Genomic DNA, 23,140 nt, shown 5'->3' on the forward strand with positions numbered 1-23,140 from the left:
TTTTCTTTTTTTAATTAATTAATTAATTTACATTTTTTTTAATTTCAGGGTTTAATGTTTAACTCACACGCCCTGTTAGAAACAACTGGCCCAAACTAGCCATATAATAAAAAATAAGGTTCTTAGTGAGGTTGTATTGCCTCGTTGCTAAGCTAGAGGGGGTCCTCGTGCCTTGGCGGTTTCGGCGCGCGTTTGACACCCGACCTCGGGAGGAGAAACGGGTGGAGGAACTGGTGGGAGGAAGGGAAACTGCTGCTGCCGCCGCTGTTGGTATCCTTGGCTGTTGTTTCGTAATTAGCAACCGTTGCTTTTAAGAGAGACAGCTCCATTTGGACGTGCAAGGCTAACGTTTGCGAGCAGCCACCGAGTGCCATCTTTGGGATAAAGCCATAGGGTGAGTATGTAGGTAGGCTAATGATGGCTGTCCGGCTAATTAGCTTGCCTGATAGGATCCGGCTCTTGTTACAACAGTGTTCAAGCCCCGTTAGTTAGTTAATCGGTTAGACTGTTGGCGTCCGTTCGGTTAAGGCTATGTAGGAAGGTGAAATTGCAAAGCTAAGAAGCTATCTAGCTAGCGAAAGTCCGTTTCGCTATCTGCATCAGCGTTAGATTAAACCTGGTGCTGCTAGCTGTCTCTAGTTGTGTCATATTTCCACGTTACTCCACTGTGGTCTTTGACTACTGTCAATATGTGTTTTATCTGATTAATAGCCTCTTGCTTTTAAACATAGCGAATATTCTCAATTGCAAGCTCTTAGTGCATGTTCACGGAGAACCGGTTTCTTGGCGTAGAGGAAGCAGATGCTTGTTTCATGACTAACTCGCAGCTACATCCTTTGGCACGGGACGACCAGCGGCTGGTGTTTCCATCTTCGGTCAGACAAGAGGACACGAGGAAATCGTGGGAATCTGCCCCACCCAGGCCGGTCGAAGTAAACATATGTTGTTTCCGCGCCTTGGTCGTGTAGCAGCTGTTTCAAGTGTTTAGCAGTAATTTGCGTAGTGTGAAAGATGAAGACTGGTCGATGCTACTCTTATAGCATCAGCATCCTCTTGCATTTAAGTTTAAGCCTGTTTTTGTTAATTATGGGGATGTGAGGAAACCTCAGTAATCAATTTGTTTGTTTTAGGTCTAAATCATTTCTTAGACGGTGAAAAACGGTTTCTTGATTTATGTTTTTGCATATTTGTCAGACTTATATGTTTCAGATCAAACACATTTTAGTATTAGACCCCCCCCCCCCCCCCCCCCAAAAAAAAAAAAAAAAAAAAATCTGAGCAAATGTAAAGTGGAGTTCTTAAATGATGATTTAGCTTATTAAGGACCAGTAGCTATGAAAAGCTATCCAAACCTATCTGTCCCTGTGTGAAAAAGTAATTGCCCCCTAAACCTAATAACTGGTTGTGCCACACTTAGCAGCAAGAACTGCAATCAGGCATTTGCAGTAACTGGCAATGAGTCTTTCACATCATTGTGGAGGGATTTTGGGTCATTCTTCTTTGCAGAAATCGTTTAATTCAGCTACAATGAGTAATTTTCAAGCATGAGTGGCCTGTTTAAAGTTATGCCAAAACATCTTAATCAGATTTAAGACTGGACTTTGGCCACTCAAAAACCTTCCCATACTTAAGTGGACTATTATGAACTAATGGTCAGATATTGTCCTTCAGAATTTTATGGTAGTAAGCAGAATTCATGGTTCGATCAAATTGAAAATGAACCATTGTGTTCTTTTTAGTCAGTGATGGGTTTTTTTTTTTTATCCTGGAACCCTCCTGTGGATGCCAGTTTTGCCCAGCCTCTTTCTTATTGTTGAAAACTGCCCCCCCCCCCCTCCAGACCTGCTGTTCTTCAGATGTTGTTCTTGATGCACTCTTGGAGTAATTTTGGTAGGATGACCACTCCTGGGGGAAGGTTCACCAGATCTCTTTTCCTAATTCACTTTGTCAGACATGTTCTGTTCAAGTGATTATTTTATGTATTATTATTTTAATAATAATACATATGATTTACCAAAAGGGGCATTTTATTTTTATTGTGTTATCTTTCTTAGTATTAGAAACTGATGATCTGAAACATCACGTGTGACAATCATGCAAAAAAATAAAATAAAAATCAGAAAGCACTCTAGCTGATAATGCAGCCCTTTCAGCACTAGATCTTAATTTAATCTCTTAGATTTTTCTCCTGGTCTTTAAAGCTTTAGTAAAACTTTTATCCCATTAAACTAATCCCAAAGTTAAACCTTACAGTTTACTCCATTAGTGTCACACTACAATTTATGCAAAAACCTCTATCTCCAAGTATTTTATGTAACCATGTTCTTTGTCTTTTGCCGTAGTGGTGTGGCGTAATGAAAGCAGAGGAGTGAAGGAGGCAATTGTCTCAGTAAAACATTTGCAGACAAGCAGGAGACTAAGTAAGGATGCTGGAGGCGGGTGCAGACCCAGCAGGTGCAATGGCCGAGGGAGAAGAGGAAGCGGAGATGGGGAGCAGGGATTTGAAGGCTGAAGTGATGCGGCTGACTCTCGAGCTTCAAGAGGCCACAGAGGAAAAGCTACAGGCAGCCCGCTACGGTCTGGTGGTGCTGGAGGAAAGTGCTGCCCTCAAGATGAAACACACACAGCTGGAAGAAGAGCATGAATCTCTCAAACTGGAGCTACAACAGCTCAAAGAGGTAGGAGCACCTAAGGCATATGTTATTTTTTTAGATTGTTTATTTATATATTTGGGGTGGCTGTAGGTCAGGATGTAGAGCAGGTCACGTACTAATTGGAAGGTTGGTGGTTCGATCCTCATCTTCTCTAGTCTGCATGCCAAATATCCTTGGGCAAGATACTAACTCCAACTCGCTCTCTGATGCATTCATCAGAGTATGAATCTGTGTGAACGTTAGATAGAAAGCACTTACATAGGGAAAGCATAGAAAAAAGTGCTTGTGTGATTGGGAAAAGCACTAAAAAAACACCAGTCCATTTACCATATTTACCTTGTAAGCTTGTGAGGTCATCATTCCACTGGTTTCCAGGTAGTTTTCCTATATCACATACTTGCTGTGTGATCTTTTGTTTATATAATAAAATGTGCGCAATGAAATGCATTTCCCGTTGTAAGCTTTCACAGTAATGGTCTAATAAACAGAACTCTTGTATTTTGCAGGGTATTAAAATCATGAAACAATGGACACCATACAAAAATTGTATTTTATAATTATCAGGTTTAACGGGTTTACATTATTGGTAGGCATAATTTAAATGCCATCAACACCATAATTGCTGCTATTATATATAAGCACAATCTCTCTAAGTTTATTCATTTTATAGTTCATAGTTGAGGAGTTGCCTTGCGGTCTTGCAGTCCTATAAAGATACCATGGTTGAGGGGTTTTTTTGTTTTGTTTTTTTTACACGTGCCAGTGGACTATGTCATGAATTTGCCTGTTCATTCCGTCATTGTCTTTTTGTAGCTCTCACTTTCTGATAAAACAATAACAGCTCTGTTACAGTTGTGACCTAATATTATACTTTGAATGTCTTGTCTTGTGATCATGTTGAGTCAGGTTTGCCTCACATGTCATTTGATGTTGGCAGGAGAAGAGTGTTAACTGATTATGACGTTTTTGCATCCAGTTAGTCAGCATGTTGCTATTAACATATGTTAATTTGGATGTCTAAATTTAGCTGATTTTGATTCGTTATGTTAAAGCATTAAGGATTTAATATGGTCAGAGCAGGATATTCAAGATAAAAGATCAGGCCAATACAGCAAAGCTCTGATTATGTTTAAACCATGCCTTTCATAGATACATTGAAATAATGCATAGGCTTTTCATATTATAAACAATGCACTTTCCACCATTGTGGGGGGGGGGGGGTTAAGTAAATAACCATTGTATAGTAACACTGACTTGACCATATTTACTAGATCGTTTGAATCTCAATTTTAAAGGTACAAAAACTGTATTAGACTCCGTTTTCATATTGCCACTGAATTTCTGCTAAAATAACTGATTAATGCAGTGTTGTTTCCATGCAGAAAACTGAAGAATAATTAGCACATTAAGAATGTTTTAACAAGTGTTTCCTAATGTAAATTTTGTCACAAATACTTATAGACCCACAAAGGTATTTGGTATTACTGGAACAGGTTTTTAAATACTGATTTATGTAAGAAATTAATCCTATAAAACTAAGTCCGGTCATGTGGGCAGATTTCTGATTTTGCAGTTATTCCATCTGCCTGTTCAAATTAAAAGGGGAGAAATTAAAAAAAAAAAAATCCTTCTTACGGGTAGTTACTGATATTAATCAATTTATCTGTAAGAATAACAGTAAAAGTGGTCAGCTGGGATGCTTTATAATGCCATATAAATTTAAGTGCTGTACTGTTTCTGATTTCAGCTATTTTTAAAATCAGTGTAAACCTCCTTTTTTATTTTTGGCTATTTACCCATTTAGGTTTTGGCAGGGTTGAGCTCCTGTGCTGGTCATTATGTAACCATATTATTAGTGATCATTTAGGCATGTTTAGTAGCTTGTTTGTTTCATTAAAACCCTTATGTGATCTTTCTTTCATTAGCACTTATTGGTGCATAGTGTGTGTCAAGGTCTGTGGTTGTGGCACGCTGTGAAAAAATGCATGTTATTGCTAGATAACTGTAATCTATTAGGGTCATAGTATAAGGCAAGACAAACAGAACTGCAAAAATGATGTGGAAATTGCTGTTAAGGTCCAAGGTTACAGAACCATATCAGCTATTTCCTCATTGCAGTCAGGTCTCAGGTGATTAATGTCCACTGAAAACTGACAGAGAAGTGCAATTTCCTCTCCTTTGTTTACATTGTTTACATTTCTTATCTTTATAATGATATGGGTCAAATGTTATTGTTTCCCCCCTTATGTGTAACACAATAGTGTGTCAAATAGTGTTTTAGAGCTGTCCTTATCAGTTTTTGTTTGTGTTAAGGCATTTGCAGATTCTGTGAGCAGCCAGAAACGTGCAGCTGCTGATGGAGAGTGCCGGGAGGAGAGCCTGCTACAGGAGACTGCCAGTAAAGAGGCTGCCATGGCAACGCGCATAGAGGAAGTTCAGACAGAGCTGAAGCAAGCACGCCTTGCTCTGGGCAATGCCCACGCAGAGATTGATAGACTTGGGGGGCTCTCCACCCAGCTGAAGAAGGTATGGTGTACTCATTCAGTACTCCCTCTTCTCGTGATAAATGCAAATAAAAATTAAATCCCTTTGGAGAAAATATTAGTTCTCTACCCTAGAATTAACAGTATATGATATGTAATTGACAGTTAAGCATGTTAAGCTGTGCTTTGTACTGATTTTACTGTGGATTTTCTTCCACAGGAGTGTGAGTGTCTTGAGGCAGAGAAAGGCCACCTGAGGGATGAAATAAAGGAATATAAAGTGCGTGAGCTGCGCCAGTTGCAAGACAATGGGGAGCTAGAGGAAGAGAACATATCTCTGCAAAAGCAGGTGTCTGTGCTCAAGGAAAACCAGGTCAGTTGTCACCTTCCTTCACACAATCATTTTTGTATAACATTATATTTATTGATTTTATTATTGAAAGAATATGAAATAAATCGATAAACAACCCCCATCTCCACTCTATATGTCCTGAGTCCCATCTGCTGCATAAATTTGAAACATTTTTTTAAAAAATTGGCAAGGGGCAGGAAGGGGCTGACGAGGAGACATGGATGTGTGAAACAGTAGTGTTCAGAATTTCTAGGGCCAGAGAGCATGGTGACACAGAAAAGCAGGTTACCTTTGTTACAGAGTTTCTGAATTACCTGAAGTAGACTAGTGTGGTGGGGTAACTGCGAGGGTTTTAGCTAAACCTGATAATGCCCAAAGCCAGAGCTCGCTTGCTCTGCCCATCTCTCTCCTCTATCAATAACCCTAATCTCCAACCGTATGGAGAAATGAAGAGAAATAATTCAGTAAGGTTTTGTTCCTCCACCTTCACACATGAGGAGGAAGGTAAACAAATACACTATACCACACAACATGTTTGTTGTCAAAACTTCAAAGGACGGTAACAAAAAAGCTGCTGGTGAACAGACTGGACAGTCTAGTTGCCGGGTGAATAGTGTTGTTCTTTTCACCAAATGAAGCAGCTCCCACAGCAGAGGACATGCTATTCATCTCATAACTACCTGTGTTTTTCATTAGACAGTATATTCCCATAAAACCTGCTTCCACTGAAAGCCGAATACCAAAGCCAGTTTAACATTTGTAATGCAGTGTGATTGAAAGTGTGTAATTATAGCTGTGTGTTGCACCATGGCAACCATGTTTCAGTGTAACTATTTCATGTTTCTCAAGATATTTCGGGATGTTGTGTTTTTTATTTATTTTTTCACATTCTAGAGGACATTATGTGCTCTGAGAATTTAGATATTTTTGTTTTAATAATTTTATGTGAGAATATTTTGTAAATATAAGCACAGCTTTGGAAAATGCTCCATAGACACTGTACTTATATGTAAATTTTTCATGTTGGTTGTTGTATTAAGCAGTTATTCCAAGTCTGCTTGATGTGCATACACATCTCTGTCAGTACTAGATTTGGGAAAAATGTATGTGACCTGTGAGTTGACTTTGAAAGAAAATATTTTGTCATCTGTATCTCTCTGTCTGGAATATAATTTTTAAATGAAACCACATTCATTTTCATTTGAGGGACACACTGGAAAATGAGAATCACATGAAGGGACAGATGGACATGTTTTGAGTCCAAAATGTATGTCTCATTTGGCCTTTTCACACATAATGTGGTCCACATAAAAGCTAGCCAATTATTAGTCTTACTATTGTAGTAAGCTACCATATAGCCAAATAAGTACCTTTTTTAACAGCCTGAACTTGAGAACTAGTGTTAGCTTGGCTTTTAATAATTCATTTTAATTCAAACATTAGTGCAATGCTGCAAATTATGTTTTTTCTCAAGAGACATAAAATGTCTCTTGAGAAAGATACACTGGCCTTTCTTTACACTTGGTAAAAGCATAAGCTGTCCAGTTTCTTGCTTTGGTTGAAATTGTCTGCCCTCAGTATAAACTTTTCTTTTTTTTTTCTTCTTTCATTTTGTTGCATTCTGTGTTAGCAAGCTTTTAACCTGCAGAGACCACAGCTACAGCCTGGCAGACCAGAATTTCTCAATAACCTAAAATGATATCCATGCCAGACTAAAAATTGTCCATGACTGTACAGATTTGGCCCTTTGATGTTAACACATGTACCCTAACTGATCTTTAGCCTGTCAATCACAGAAGGACAATTTCAATGTTATATTATAGCTATTTATAAGAAACATGCATTATTTTATGTGTACTTTATGTCAGAATCAGAAAGAATCAGAATCAGAAAGGGTTTTATTGCCAAATGTTGAGCGGGTTTACAACATTAGGTAATTGCTGTGGTGCTTCAGTGCAAACATACTGTTATAAATACTGTTATAAATTAAGCTTAAGTTAAGCTTCTAAAAGCTACTGTGTTTCTAGCAAGAGCCCAGCAAACATTGTTATTAGAATTCCTAAATGGATACATTTTTATCCACTTTATTTTGACTGTTCATTTATGAATCAGAATCAGAATCAGAAAGGGGTTTATTGCCAAATGTTGAGCAGGTTTACAACATTAGGAAATTGCTGCGGTGCTTCAGTGCAAACATAGTGTCATAAATAGCACTTAAATAGACATGAAAAAAAATAAAAGTAGGGATAAGAATTAAAAGTGCTACATAGAAAGATATGTGCATGAGCTATACATGAGATATATACATGAGAATAAGAATTAAGAGTGCTACGTTGAAAGATATATACATGAGTGCAGGTGGTGATCAGTGCCAAACATGGAATGATGCAGTGAACACAGCGTAGGGTCATGTGTTAGTAGCGGGAACAGTCATATGGTTATTGTTCATGTGTCCAACAGCAGAGGGGAAGAAACTATGCTATAGCAATAATAAAATTATTGGTTTGGGTGACTATGAAGTCAGACAGTGTAGTTTTCATTTGCCTACTGAAGCTGTCTGGTTGTGAGTGTAACTTTGCTAAATGCAGTGATAAGTGTATTTGCATGTTAGGGATACAATTTCCATTCATACTAAATGAGCTGAATAAAGTAACAAAGAAAGTCTTCTTGTCCTGCTTCTAATCTTATTTCAGGTTGAGTTTGAATCAATTAAGCTGGAGCTGACCCAGAAGAACGAGGAGCAGGAGGAGCTGCGAGGACAGCTGGAGGAAGCTGGAAGACTGAGGGAGATTGCAGAGAGGCAGCTGGATGAGGCCCTTGAAGCACTGAAGGAGGAAAGGGAGCAGAAAAACAGTCTGCGGCGGGAGCTCTCTGCCTTGACCCTTAACCCCTTTGATTCTGTGGGGAACCTGGAGCTCCACTTGGAGCAGCTGGATGACAGCCAGGAAGAGGGCCAGGGTGGAGAGGGTGAAGGGGAGGATGGGGATGAGAATCAGGACAGCGGTTTTAATAACGGTCCTGGATCTTCTTCCAGTTCTGCTAACCCTCCTCACTTGGGTGGCTCCAAAAGTAACGGCCTCATCCATCGCTACTCCACCCCACGCCACAGTGATGTACTTCGTGCTCCTGCTTCTGGACTGGTCGCAGACCTGCTGAGTGAGCTACACTTTTCAGACAGTCAGAAACTAAAGCAGCAGCTCCTACAGGTGAGCAACAGAAAAACACTTACCTTTTTTTCAAATGCTTCTTTGTGGTATCCCACTGAGGACAAATGATTAAAAGGAACTTAAAAAAAAGTAACTTCAATCCTACATGTTATTAAGAGAATGAAGTCATTTTATGGATTGTGTACAGAGGTAACGAGAATTTGCAAACGTTTGGGTATGGAAGTATCATTAGTTTAGTGTGGTAATTCTATAGCCATCACAGTCAGTTTCAAGTATCACTAAAAGTAGAATTAGGGTTTAGGGTATCATTGTTTCTCAGATGCTTGGGTGCCCATTAATAGTCTTAACAGAGTTAAGAAAAATAACACACAATAATTTGATAATTACTTAAGCATTTACCCTATGTTGCTTTCTTATGACCTTTTATATATGAATTTAAAAGCCTTTAAAAGGTTTAGACAGTTTATTTACTGTAGATATGTAAAATAGAAAGCTGTTATCTGGCTTGGCTAAGTAAGGAGGATATACAATTTAGTCTGTGCGCTAAGCTGTTAGCAGGGCTCTCTGCCACTTCCTGCTCTAGACCACATCCGTTTTGTGATGGAGGAGGAGCATTAATATATATTGTGTATTCCATCAAGCACTTTCTCCAGCTCCCACCTGATAAAGCTTCATAAACCAAAGGGTACTTCAGGAAATGAAGAATGTCTTGAGCTGTCATTGCTCTCTATGTAATGTAAATATATTATTCATGGTGCACTTAAATCAAGAGGCTGGGTTTGAAAGTTCCTACTGAACAGATGTCGCTATTTGACATTAAAAATTTATAATGAGTAAAGGTGGTGGGGGAGAAATGTGTGTCACAGACATTTATAACCTCCCTTTTTGTTTTGAAATTAATCAACATTCAGTATTGTTCTTGTTCTGTGAACTGATGTTAATAATTACAGACTTCTCATGTTATGTTTGTGTGTACATCCAGGCAGAGCGAGAGAAGTCCAGCTTGACTAGCAAGGTGGAGGAACTGCAGATGCAGCTGGTAATGTCCAGACAGGCACTCAGTCAGCAAGAAGACAAGGTTGGCTCTCTCACCCAGCAGCTGGAAGCTGTGCAGAGTAGTCGACAACAAAGCCAAGAGGTGGATGACAAAGGAGATAATGAGACAGAAAAAGATGGTGGCAATGCTGTATTTGACTATGAGGTAGACACCAAGAGCAAGGAGGTGCTGGAAGCGCGTATGCGCGCGGCTAGCGAAGAGCTTCTAAAGCTGCGAGATGAACTGTCTCAGGCAGGAACACGTTATAACACCCTGGAGCAGAGATACAAGCAAGAGAAGGAGCGTTGGAGGGCTGAGGCCCAGGAGCTGGCTGACAAAATCCGTCAGTGTATCAAGTCCAGCAAGCAAGATCAAGAGCGCATCAGTGAGCTGGAGAAGGAGATTGGAGCAACACGGAAAGTGGCAAGTGATTCTGAAGGGCACTTAAGTGTTGCTCAGGAAGAGCTGCTGGCCTTCTCTGAGGAGCTGTCCAACCTGTATCACCACATCTGTGTATGCAACAACCTTACTCCCAAACGGGTCACCCTGGACTATTATCGTGATGGTGCCAGGTCAGGAGGCAGCGCCAGAAGATCACACCTCTATTCCCAGCACAGCGTCCAAAAGAAGACTCGAGCCAATGACATGTTCATTTCGAAAGCTGCAGCGTTGCAGTTTATGGGAGAAGTTGACAGTGCTGTAACCAGTGGAGACTCTCCTACCTGCCCTGGATCCCCCACCCTAGATTTCAGGGACCCTTCCAATGTTCGCAACTTAGTAGCAGTCATCCGTTGCCAGATAAAACATCTTCGGGTAAGACAAAAAGTGTAGTTCTTGTGACATTTATTAATGTAGTACTCCAACACTACTTAGTTCTTTGTGAACTAAAACTTGTAACCAGTGCAAATTCTCAAACTTTTTTGCTGTAACCCTAATGCAAACTTTTATTCTGGGTAAAATCCTTAACTCCTTTACAAATGTTTCACTGAACCTAATAATCTGCTCAGCCTGTTAACAGAGTTCAGCTGGTCCCATGTCTGCACAAATCCAGTGCCTGGCATGGGCTACAGTGACACGTGTGGGCGTGAATGTAGCGGCTTATCAGGGGTCAGAGTAGAACTGTAACCTCCATTACACCGAAAGAAAAGACAGGGTGGTAACAAGTTCATTAACTAGAGAAGTGCATATTCTCAAACAAAAAATAAATCCTCTTTTACATGTTTGAAGATTTATTCCTGCCACTTCAGTGTTATTGTTAAGAAATGTGATCATTTCGTGATAAAGATTTTTTATTATTTATTTTTTTTTAAATCAAAATGTTGTTCCCGTTATATAAGAAATGTTATTTGCCAGACTAACTGTGCTAACCCTTATAAATATCTGTCTCTGTTCTCTCAGGTGGCAGTGGACCTTTGTCGTCAGAGGGGTACAGTGCCCTACTCAGGGCTAAGCAGCAGTGGAGAGGCAGAGCGGGACAATGAAAACCTCTTGGAGGAAGTGTTAAAACTCAAGTCTCTTCTGAGTACCAAGAGAGAACAGATTGCTACCCTCAGGACTGTTCTCAAGGCTAACAAACAGGTAGGTCACAGTAAGCAAGTATCTGTGTTGTAATGTTTGTCTTTATCTTCAGTGAAGGGAAGTATAGTGTTACTTCAGAAGGAGCTGAAGTTGTGAGTGTATCGGCTGTTTGGCACCAGCCCTTTGCTACAGTCTTTACAATTACTGCCCCATTCATATATATGTAGATGGTGTTATGTCACCAGTCATGTTTATTCTCATGTACAGCATTGACATAACTTCCACACTTACCACTGTTACTCTGACAAACCTGTTTTTACAAACACCATGCCAAATATTGAAAAACTTTGTCTTTAAATCTACACAAATGCCATTTGTATAAGCATTTTCTTTCTGTTTTTTTGCCTTCATCTCATCCTCCCTGTGTATGTCAGGTTGTTGATACATGTTAAAAGAAATAATTTAAATAATTTATTTGTTTAACAGAAGAAAAACTCATTTAGCAGGATTGTCACCACTGACAGTTATACTAACCTCACCTGTAAAGCACCTTGATATACACCGTAGCTCATTCACTGTCCGAAACAAGTCGTATGTCCCATTTATGAATAAGTAATGGCCCCTATCAGTTAGTACCTATTCGGGTTGATTGTCACGGCTTGATGCAGTTTTTAGGGTTTTCCATTAGGTCATAGTAAGTGTTTCCAGGGACTTTTTTTTACTATCTACTTGGCTGGGGTTCCAAGCGATCAGAGTCATTTCTAAAATGTGACGTCAACAGACTGCATGCCACCAATTTGTTAGTCAGTGGCATCACAGGACATTGGCTATGTTGGTATAATGACCCCACACATATTAGGTGGTACTCGATTGTAATGAAAACAAATCAAGCCAAGTTGAGCCGATCCAAGTAAGTACTAAAGGAAAAAGGGCTTAAAGGTCTCTTGGAATGTGCCTTGTTTAGAATTGAGGCCAACTAATGTCATTTGATCTTTAATTCTTTTGTGTCTAAGGTCAGTGTTTGTAGTTTTGCTGCTTTATATTAAAATCAAGCTTTCCTATACTTTCCCACTTTCACTCATAGAAGGCAGGCTTCATTGTTTTTGTTTTGTTATATGAACATAATTTTGAGAATAGCTACCTTGGTTTACACAGATTGTCTGAAAATTAACCTTGCTAATATTTAACCATTAGTCTGTGTTAGATATAAGTTATAAGATAAAAGAGTTGTCATCTCTTGTTAGGGGTAATTTATGGTACAACTAGTTATGTGTCTGAGAGTTGCTTTCGCCACAAGCAAGAGAAGTGTGAGAGGACAAAAAATTTGTGATCAACAAATTCAGCTCAAGAATCAGAGACAGTGACTGCAGTGGACACATTTTTTTGTTTTTGTTTGTTTTTTTAACACTTTGTTTTGCTTCAACTCTTTATATTTTATAAATTCACTTAGTTGTTTCTGACACTGCCCCCTGGTGACAGTAAAGAGTTACGACATGTAGGGCTTGGTCTGCACAGCTGTCCTAATGCTGTGTTCTGTTTATCTCAGAAGTCAGTCGTCAAAGCTGGGGATGACGTAACTCCTTAGTCAAGTGTGTTCCAGTAATACTCGGTGTTTCTCATTGCTTTGCTGAATTTGTTTTGCTTCTTAGCAAGATCGAGTCATTCATACATCACTAACTTTTTTTTTTCTTTGCGCTGTGCTGTGTCAGAGCTATGCATATGGCTTCATTAGCAAGTCATGAATACACAGCAGTGACAGAACAAATTGCAAGTTATACAATTTTACCTTTTAACTTTACATTTATTGCTGTCATCTTGGATTGTTCAGTCAAGCTTGGTGGGGATGCTCAGACTTTGAAAAATTGTGACTGGGAACTCAGGAATTCAGATTTCTGACTTCAACTGGAAATTCTGGAATGCAATTATACGTTATGTGTAGGATCACCATAGAAGTATGTTGGAGCCCTTAATAGGCCTCTAGTCAACCAATGAAAATCTTGAGTGAAATTTTATCTGCTTTTCAACAAATCCTTAGATTAACTAAAACTGGCCACAGTCCACAGAGTGCATTCTGCTTAGCCTTATTATAATAAGCAGGGATTGGTACCGGAGACTGGCAGTAAATCCCAATAACCGTACCAGACACACCATCACTTAAGTATCAGTAAGCAGCCAGACAAGCATTGCTGCTATCATTGATTATGCAAAATAAATTCATTCTAACACACCATTTTCTTATTATGACAAAGCTGCTGGTTTTGTGTTTACTGTCACCAGCAACTTCAAAGTTGCTGGTGACAGTAAACATGACAGTAAACATGACACTTAAAGTAAAAGTTTGCTGTGAAAAGATTTCAGTGTTGAGTTGATTGCTGAGCTTTGATGTGCAAGCTGCTTTTTGCAAAGTTCATGCGCACTATTTTTATCCTCGTTTATAATAACACACAGCCGCAGTAACTATTGCTTTTACTTTTGTCTGTTACTTTGGTGCCAACTCCAAGTAAATTTAAAGCAAACATAACATTAAAAAATGTTTGACATAGCACTTCCTGTTAGGTTGAGTAAGTAAAAAAGTTGGGAAAACAATTGCTATTCACAGATACAGCCAACAATAATAAAATAATCCTGTAACTATATTGATGTTGTGCATTTCCCCATATAAAAGTACTTCAGGAAATTGTCTGCTCACTGAGAATTAGGTCAAGTGAGAGAGCATGTTGCTGAAAGCACTGACCAGTCCAACTGGAGACGCCAAACGTGCTTGTTATATAACTCACTTTGCAGGAGTATTATCCATCCATAATCTCACATAAGCAGTATGGGTGACCTGTCTCATCAATGTCTTGTCTAGACAGTCCCCTGGACCCACATGATTGTGCACCTTGAGTACATCAGCCTCTCCTCTGATGTGACATAGCACAAAGGGAAGAGGGAAAGAGAGTTCAACCTCTCCTCTGATGTGCTATGTTCAGCATTGCATGACCTGTTTCTGTCATTACCTGAACAGTCAGTCCTGTATACACATACGCACACTTAAGGTAATCTGTTTGATGGGCCAGTGGTCACTGACAATAGTTTTCCTTCTCAAGTCTGTTGACGTTAGCTGTCCACTGGTGCCTCTGATGTAATCAAACCATTTACACATGAGATTGTTACACTGATATTTGTATTTGGAGAACGGATAAGTAAAAAGCAATCCCATTAGTGGGGCAAACGTGATTTAGAACAAACTATTTGCTTAAGATACAGCGTGTTTAAACTATAGAGTCATATTGTTGATTTTGTGCCTTCTTCATAATAGTGATTTTTCTTTTCATTGATCTTTAAAACTCTGACCGAGATTGCTGTTTAACAGGAAATTTTGTAGTCACATAAGACAGGAACAGTTGAGCTGTCACTGAAGCTACTCAAATCTAAGGAATTTGACCCTAAATTCTTGGCCGGCATTTATTATCGCATGCAAGTGTCTCCAGAGTATTCCTAGTTTTGAAAGAAGTGCATAATTTTAAATAATGTGTTTTCATACCAGCAACAGATCATAATGTGTTTTTAAAACCCCATTTTGATACTAAATAATATTTTTGTTATTGCAGACTGCAGAGTTGGCCTTATCCAATTTGAAAACAAAGTATGAGACGGAGAAGAGTATGGTGTCAGAGACCATGATGAAGCTCCGAAATGAGCTCAAAGCCCTGAAGGAGGACGCTGCCACCTTCTCTTCTCTTCGAGTCATGTTCGCCAGCCGGTAAGCTTTCATTTCATGTGATTTGAAGCAAAACATATTACTGACTCAGGGAGGACAAATATAACACAATCATATATTTAATAAAGTTAGAAGAAACAAACATTTAAAAAACTGCTTTAAAATGTCTTAAAACTGGATTGTATTTGGCTCTGTACTAGTAGTTTTAAGGCTTATTAGTTGTGCTCTTGCTAAGGTACAGCTTTTGCTTTCACTCGTGTAATGAGCTTACCATGCTTATTACACCTATGGGCAATCCACTAGTTCACGTGAAGATTACAAACCACATGCTTTGCCCTGTGCTGATGGGTGATCAAGCAAGGTCACCTTTAAGAAAGACTTTTAACGTTTGTAGGACATGGGTTTGACTATAAACACCACCATGCTATCAAGGGGAAGATGTTAAGAGTTAAACATACAGATCATAACACTTGACTCACTAACCTCTTCTTTGCGGTGTTTTTATTTGGGATTTGTATGAGTGCACTAATGATTATTTTTCTGTTTTTGGTGATTGTGTTATGTGTTGCCAAAGTGCCCTGAGAAGGTTCTTGGCCATGTATTAGACCGTCTAGGCCCTTTCCAGACAGTTGTTATCCCTAAGAAGGATTGAAGAAGAGCCAGTAATGAAGGGCTGCTACTGTCTGTTCCAATAGGATAGAGATTACAGCTTTATAAAAAGATATTTGCTTAGAATCAGGTTCAGTGGAGCCATCATGTGGATAGCTAGTATGAGTGCATCTCTACAATATATGAAAATAAGGGTGTATTACCGTACTCATTTTAAACATATTTTTACTTACATTTTCCAGTTAGCATCGTTCCCGGTTGCCAGTGAATGAATGAATTGAAGCTTTTCCAACATTATTTATCTCAGTTTGATATCAATGTTAATTTATTTATTTTAACTACAAAAAAATAATCCGTGGGAAAAAAGTTTTGCTTTTGTAACTTGTGATAGCTTGTGATATTTTTAATGATTTGTTAGCCTGTAAAATTAACCAATAATAACAATAATCTTCAGTTGCAATCCCTGCTGGTGTTTGATGTTTGCATTTAACACACTATAAGTCGTGTGAAGTAGGACTGCTCAATTAATCGAATTTTAATCACGATTACGATCTGGGCTTTCAACGATCATTAAAAATGACTGAGCCGATTATTAGCCCCTCCCTCATTTATCCGCGACACCTTAAAGGCCGGTCCGTGAAAATATTGTCGGGCATAAACCGTCCGTGGCGCAAAAAAGGTTGGAGACCGCTGATTAAGAGGACCCGAGGGAAGCTCGGAAAGCTAAGCAGAAGTTATTTGGAGAGTGACTGCCGTTGGTTGAAAAGAGAGTTTAAAAAAAAAAAAAAAACTTCAGTGGTGTTGCACACTATTTTATATTATTTTTTAAAAGTCATTGTTAACCCTTTAAAGCCGGTCAGAGCAGCACGCTCCGTTTTGCGTAACTATTTTTAAATCCCTGTAGAACCTGAACCATGTAAGCTAGCGCAATAATTTGTTTTGCATATGAAACCGGAGGAGTTGTACTTACATCTGATGCCATCAGCTTGTCCTCGGTCACGGTTTCGTTCCACATATAGCTTTGCAAAAATTGCATAAAAAGCGCTTGCAGGAACAAAAACATAATATTCCAGAAACACGCTTCGCCGTTCCTATCAGCTGTTCGTAACACTTCCCACAGTGAAATGATGCACCTGCTGTTTTCTTTGCAAATTTGCATCATAGGATTGTTTTTTGTTTTTCCTGCAGTATATAAAAATTGCTGTATCTCCAAAATAAAACTATGAAGACACTCAAAATAAATTTCCTGTGGTGGGAAACTATTTTTTGCAACTTTATTGTATTTAAAGTTTTGAGGGATAAACCTCTTAAATTTCTCCAAGTAGAAATATATGTAAACAAAACAAAAGCAATTTTCAATTTTTTTTGTAGTTTATTGCACTTTTTTGCAATTTATGTAATTACTATGGACTTAATGCATACATATTATTAAAATATGGGCTATAACAGTTGTATTGATGTATAGCAACTTGAAATGCTCCCACAAATGGCACTACAGCATGTAAAAAAAATAATATAAGCTCTGGTGGACTTGGTTCTATAGTAGGTCTTAAAGGGTTAAATAAATATCGTCAAATAATCGTGATCTCAATTTCAGTGAAAATAATCGTGATTATCATTTTTGCCATAATCGAGCAGCCCTAGTGTGAAGCATGTATTTCTATGCCTCTGTCTTTATTTCTTGCTGCATGTTGCATCTCTCAGGTGTGATCAGTATGTGACCCAGCTGGATGAGATGCAGAGGCAGCTAGCTGCTGCTGAGGATGAGAAGAAGACACTGAATTCTCTTCTGCGTATGGCCATCCAGCAGAAGCTGGCTCTTACTCAACGTTTGGAGGACCTGGAGGCCCCTATGTCTCCACACAGCTTAAACAGCAGCCCCCGTCGCTCTCGGGCCAAAGAGCTTGCTATCAAGTCAGGCCGTGCCCCTCGGAGCCCCAGAAGCAGTCCCGCCCGGCCTCCATTGAGGAGCAGTCCACGGTCTAGCCCCGTTCCTGCTACTCACCACCTGCGATCTCTAACTAGAAGCCTCCACACAAGCCCTGTAAGAACCCCTCTTTCTCTTTATCCTGACAACTCCAGCCAAACCAGCAGCCGCTCACGCGGAAGCAAGGGTCTCCAAAGAGATGCCACTTTTATTAGAAGTCATAGTGTCAGTGATGTTTGTAACACAGAGTTGAATCGTGGTTTTTCCCTGACCTATAAAGGCTCCACCAGTTCTGTGAACAGTGATTTAAGCTCTAAAATGTATCCTGTAAGTGAATCAAAAAAGGGAGCATCAGTCCGGAGAGCTTCTGTCCCTTTACGTCAGGACACTTTCATCACAACTCGCGTTGTACCTGCCTCTTCTGCCAGACTGAAGTCTTCTTTGTTTTCTTCTTCTATAGATAAACTAACCTCTTCTAAAACGGTGTGTGTGTATGCTAACACCAGTGAAGCATGGGGTGAAAGCCAACAAAATCATGCTCTAAACCCTAAATCAGATGTTTCTGTGAGGAGAAAGCAGTCAGGTCGCAGGTCTAATTCTGTACAAGCAGCAGCAGCATGCCATAACACGTATCTGTCAGACTCTGCACAGTTCAATTCAAGTCCGTCAAGGGCCCAGGCAGTCACATCACACTCTGTTAACAATTCAGCAAGTAGAACCAGGATGACCGGAATCTGTAGAGAGTCTAGACAAAGATCATTTACATCTACAAGTAGAAACACAGAGGAGTTGTACACTAATGCCAGTAAGAGCTCTGGTAATAAAGCTACATCTTCTAGGGCTCGGAGCTCACACTCTAAATCATCAAGGAGACAATAAAAAAATAAACGTAAATTAGCCAGCAGATCTAAGCTATCGAACTGGTTTACACACTATATTGACAAAAGTATTGGACCCACACTGAATTCAGGTGTTTTCAGTCCCATTGCCACAGGAGTGTAAATTCCAGCCCAACCATGCAGTCTGCCTTTTCAAACATTTGAGAAACTGTGATGAGTTGCTACTGTTGGAACAAGTGAGTTCATGGAATTTCCTTTCTCCTAAATATTCCACAATTAGCTGTAAGTGGTATTTTTGCAAAGTGGAAGTTTTTAGGAACCAAAGCAACTCAGTCACAAAGTGGTTGACCACGTAAATGTGGTGTCACTGAGTGCTGAGCAGCACAGCATACAAAAGTCACCAATGCTCTGTTGACTCAGTAACTGACGAGCTCCAAACCTCTTCTGGCATTAACCTCAGCAAAATAACTGTGTACTGGGATCATCATGCCAATGGTTTCCATTACTGAGCAGCTCCTGTAAGTCCAGTGTGTGCAGAGCCCAGTTCTTTTGTCCATATAGTGTTTCTCTATAACAAGTTTTAAATAAGAGACTAATAAACTATCATTGATATCAATGAAATGGTAAATGGCCTGTATTTATATAGCGCTTTACTAGTCCCTAAGGACCCCAAAGCGCTTTACATATCCAGTCATCCACCCATTCACACACACATTCACACACTGGTGATGGCAAGCTACATTGTAGCCACAGCCACCCTGGGGCGCACTGACAGTGCTAGTAATGAACTAGAGGGCACTGAAAGAACACATGCTTCAACGTTAGCAGTTTTTAAAAAGGCTTTTCCAAAATTGAAAGCGTACTTACAGTGCCAAGACTTCATCTTCATATTTCCTAACATGTGAATTGTTATGCTGTTTGCATAACAGACCAAACAAACAACTTTGATCAAATACCTTCTCAGTGCTTGCTTTTATCTTGAACAGTCTTGTTTTTGCACAGCTTTAGTTTAGGGTTAGTGTTTAGTTTGGTTAAGATTTTTGCTTATTTTAACTGATCACCCCTAAATTGCTAACCTTTTGTGCTCTATGTTGTATTGATCTGTTTATCCTTATAATTTACCCTTACCATTTTCCACTAAACTTTTTAAAGTTCTTAAGTCAGACTAAATATTTTTTTCCTTTTTGTCTCTGTCTCACCTTGTCTTTGTAGCGCTGAAACACTCCTCCCATTACTCCAAAACCCTTCTTCTCCATAAGGACCTGTCTTCATGTTGACTCCTTGGCTCCCTCCTCCTTCCCTGACCTGAGACATCCTGTCCATCCCAGATATGATGCTACATTCCCCACTCTACCTACCAGAACCATGGACAGGAAAAAAAAGTATTTAAAAAAAAAAAAACAAAAAAAAAAAAACTCTCATCCCACCCTTTTGGTCTTCTCTGCTTGGAGTGGAGAAGCCTGCATGCAGCCCGAAGAAGGATGAAGAGACAAATGTGCTGCTCATTTCTTTGTGAAGTCATTACCTGTGTTGTCCAAAGTGGTTCCAACTTCCATCTGGTCCTGTTCAAGGCTTTGTGTTGTACTGAACCATTGGCAGTATTTATTTCAGAGACTCTCCTTGTACAATATTTACTGTCCTCAGACTTTGATTCAAGGCTATGATCTGTTCTCTGAAGGCTCTATGTCTTACATTCTTGCCTTTAGTCTGGCTTGATGTATCAGGCCCATCTGGCGTCTTTAGTGTTGGTAAACCATTAGATGATCTGTGGTAGCTCTCCCAGGTAGTTTTTTATAGAACACTGCAGCCTTACCTTAAAAGTAGAGCTTATTGTTGTCTTGAGATTCTTCCTTTTACTGGTGGTGCAGTTACATGCTCTTTCTATTACGCCATTTCTGGTTCTTAGATTTCAGGCACACCCTTTAAAGAGAGGTCAGTAAACATGACATTTCATATGGAAAATATCAGCCATACATTCATCACCTCAGTTCAGACACTGAGTGGTGAGATGCATGATTTGGGAAATCTGTAATGTGCATCTTCGCAAACTATGCAGACCAAGTCAGGACAGTGCCTGTATACAATCTACTGTTTAAGGCTTTGGGCTTTGAAACCTAGCCTCATTTTCCGTTACCAATGGCTGGCTGCAGCTATTTTACAACAGATATTTGCATCTCTTAATATAAGAAGATTTTGGAAGTCACTGTCTTACATCATTAGAACAAAGTGGCCTGGTTTCCCCTAAACCTTTTAGTAAAATCCTCCATTGTCATTTCTCTTCATTACTGTGACAACATTTTCCATTCGATATCTGCTTTCTCTTTGCTCCTTTGAACAGCTAATCAACAATATTCGTGTTTTGTATTTCATAGCATAATGTCATCATGCTTTTTGTGCCACCAAAATAAATGAATAGTAATAACCTAGTATCATCCACAGCAAGCAGGCTGCTTCTCTACAGCATGTGTTGTTTTCAGTTTGAAATGCTAATACCAGGTATTGCTGGGGTTGCTGCTTATAGAAAGTAGAAATAAATACTGATACCCGAAGCATTACATTGAAGTTTGCATCTATTTGCACATTATGGCTTAGAATCAAGAATAAATAAATCTGAAAAAGCTGCTTCATTTAAAGTGTGTGGGAACTCAGACATGACACTGCTTTGCTAAAGGTTTGCAATGAAGAATAGCATGTAAATGTACATGTGTCACTTGATACCTCTAAAGGGACTGCTTAAAGAGCAGTATGATATATGGACTTTGACTTGAAGACAGCATTGCACAGGTTGACATTGGCACTGTAACCTCACCTTTTTTTTTCACTGAAGGCAACTTACAATGTATTAAACTGACTTAACACGACCAATCGTGGTCCTTTCAATTGCATTTGGGAAAAGCTGTTTGAAAACGGAGAAATTAATACTAGAAAATGTTGACACTTACTAAAACTCAACTTTCCTCTTTACTAGAAGAAGCCGCATCCTGCTGATGAGGTTTTATTTTTGGTTAGCTGGTGTTTTGTTTTGGTTTTTTGTGCCTTGATTTTGGTCTTGTCTGCTGTTTCAGAAAGTCACATTTTCTAAATAGAGGCTAAAGTTCAACACTGTAGTTGTATTTTTTTTTTTAATGTTTTAATTATTTTAAATAAACTCACTGAGCAGTGTTAGTACTGAAAAAAGTGATATCTCATTTTGGTAAAATATTTTCACTTTTTAGCTGGCATGCCTTGTATTTATTAATCATGTTACGTCATTAAGGATTAAGTAATAACTTAAATGAATCAAAATTAGCTGATTGATATTTTAGACAACTGTTACAACTACTGAACTTTCTTTTAATATTCTGAATACATTTGGACCTAATGTATCAAAGATTGTAGACTGCCGGGTTAGCTCCTCCATTTATTTATTGAAGTTATGTCCACACACTCTGGCTAAAAAGTGAAAATACTTTAACATAATGTCATTTTCACACTGAAGGTTGTACATTGATTTAAGTCACTCTGTGCAGATGTGTGTATAATTTAATTGCCACTCTTGTATAATATTTTAACTGTATTTATGTGGTCTGCATTCTGTGTAAATTGTTGACAAGCACACACTCCACATAACACATTTGAGGTCCTCAACTTTTTGTGTATGCAAAGTTGACCTTTCATTGACCTTCTATCCACTTTTGTCATGAAGAATAAAAACAAGCCAACACCGTATAGTGCTCGTGGTTTTGAGTGAGTGACTTTGGTATTTTTCTTATACTGCACTTATGGGGAAAAGGAGTCTGTGCAGTCCTGTGAAAAACGAAGTACACCCCACAATTCAATAGTTTGTAGTTGAATTGTGAATTGACACTACCATGTCATGGTATGAGATGTTTGTGCTGATATGTGATGCTGGGCATTGTGGCCAGATGTCTCCATTTTGGTGTCCATCTACAGTAGATTGCTCCAAAAGTCTTGTTTTTTTCAGATGTAACTTTACAAACCTAACCCATACTGCTTTGTTCTAATTAGAGAGAAGATGCATTCTTTTGGCAGTCCTTCCAAACAAGTCATACCTGTTCAGTCTTTCCCTAATTAAGCTGTCATGCAGTAAGTCATTGCTAACACTCTGTAGGGTCAAAGCTGTCGCTCTTGGGGTTTTTTTGCAGTTTCTCTGAGAAGTGCACAGTCTGATGATCTGTGTAATGCTCAGTCCTGCAAACTGCCATAACTTCTGCTTTTATAGAGATGGTCACACTTGTTGGTGATTAATTGTGTGTATCTCATTAACAGTGCCTTGCAGCTGTTTTCAATTCTTTCTTTTAATTCAAGTCTTTCAATTCCTATGGAAACAGGAGCATGCCCCACATAGCTTTTCACAGGACTTTCCATAGTCTTGTAAAAGTGTTCTTTTTCACATGCCTGCATGCACGTATATCCTGTCAGTTTATTACATTGTAAATACAGCAGGATACTGGTTTGTGGTTAATTTTTGTGGTTTTGTAGGTGGTATTCCCAGTAAGTTCTCATTTGAAAATCTAAGCCTAGACAGCTGAATAATGCAGCATGCTGCGCAATAAAGTTTGGTCATAGAGTCACAAAGCTCTTCTGGCTAGTTTGACTAGAAAGGAGGGGGTGGTGGGATTGGTCTGGACATGATTCTTTTGTGCAGATTTTTTCTGCAGCTTGTTCAGAAACTCCACAGTACAAACACACCAACTTCATGAAAACACAAACTAATAAAAATAGCAAGATATTAGAGTGAAAGCCATCTTCAAGAAAAGAGCAATTAAAAAAACACAATAGTACATAAATTATATTAAAACTAAAGCAAAGAATTAAAATGTACACATTTAACTTAATATATCTCACCCAC

The 23,140-nt window shown here is 39.0% G+C and overlaps 1 protein-coding gene across 1 annotated transcript; it reads left to right on the top strand.

Moving 5' to 3' along the window:
* Window positions 1-158: 158 nt before the first annotated feature.
* On the top strand, window positions 159-21,990 carry LOC146645306 (protein bicaudal D homolog 2). The gene is made up of 10 exons (XM_085394498.1): window positions 159-394; window positions 2,343-2,678; window positions 4,968-5,180; window positions 5,358-5,510; window positions 8,183-8,695; window positions 9,639-10,505; window positions 11,091-11,270; window positions 14,804-14,955; window positions 17,227-17,566; window positions 19,501-21,990. Exons 2-10 carry the CDS (start codon window positions 2,427-2,429, stop codon window positions 19,504-19,506), a joined length of 2,676 nt encoding a protein of 891 aa, XP_085250624.1. The 5' UTR covers window positions 159-394; window positions 2,343-2,426; the 3' UTR covers window positions 19,507-21,990.
* The last annotated feature ends 1,150 nt before the right edge of the window (window positions 21,991-23,140 follow it).

The sequence above is a fragment of the Rhamphochromis longiceps genome, linkage group LG20, assembly GCF_057381845.1.
Source record: "Rhamphochromis longiceps isolate RC_006_pf linkage group LG20, R_longiceps_female_GT1.1, whole genome shotgun sequence".
NCBI lineage: Eukaryota > Metazoa > Chordata > Actinopteri > Cichliformes > Cichlidae > Rhamphochromis > Rhamphochromis longiceps.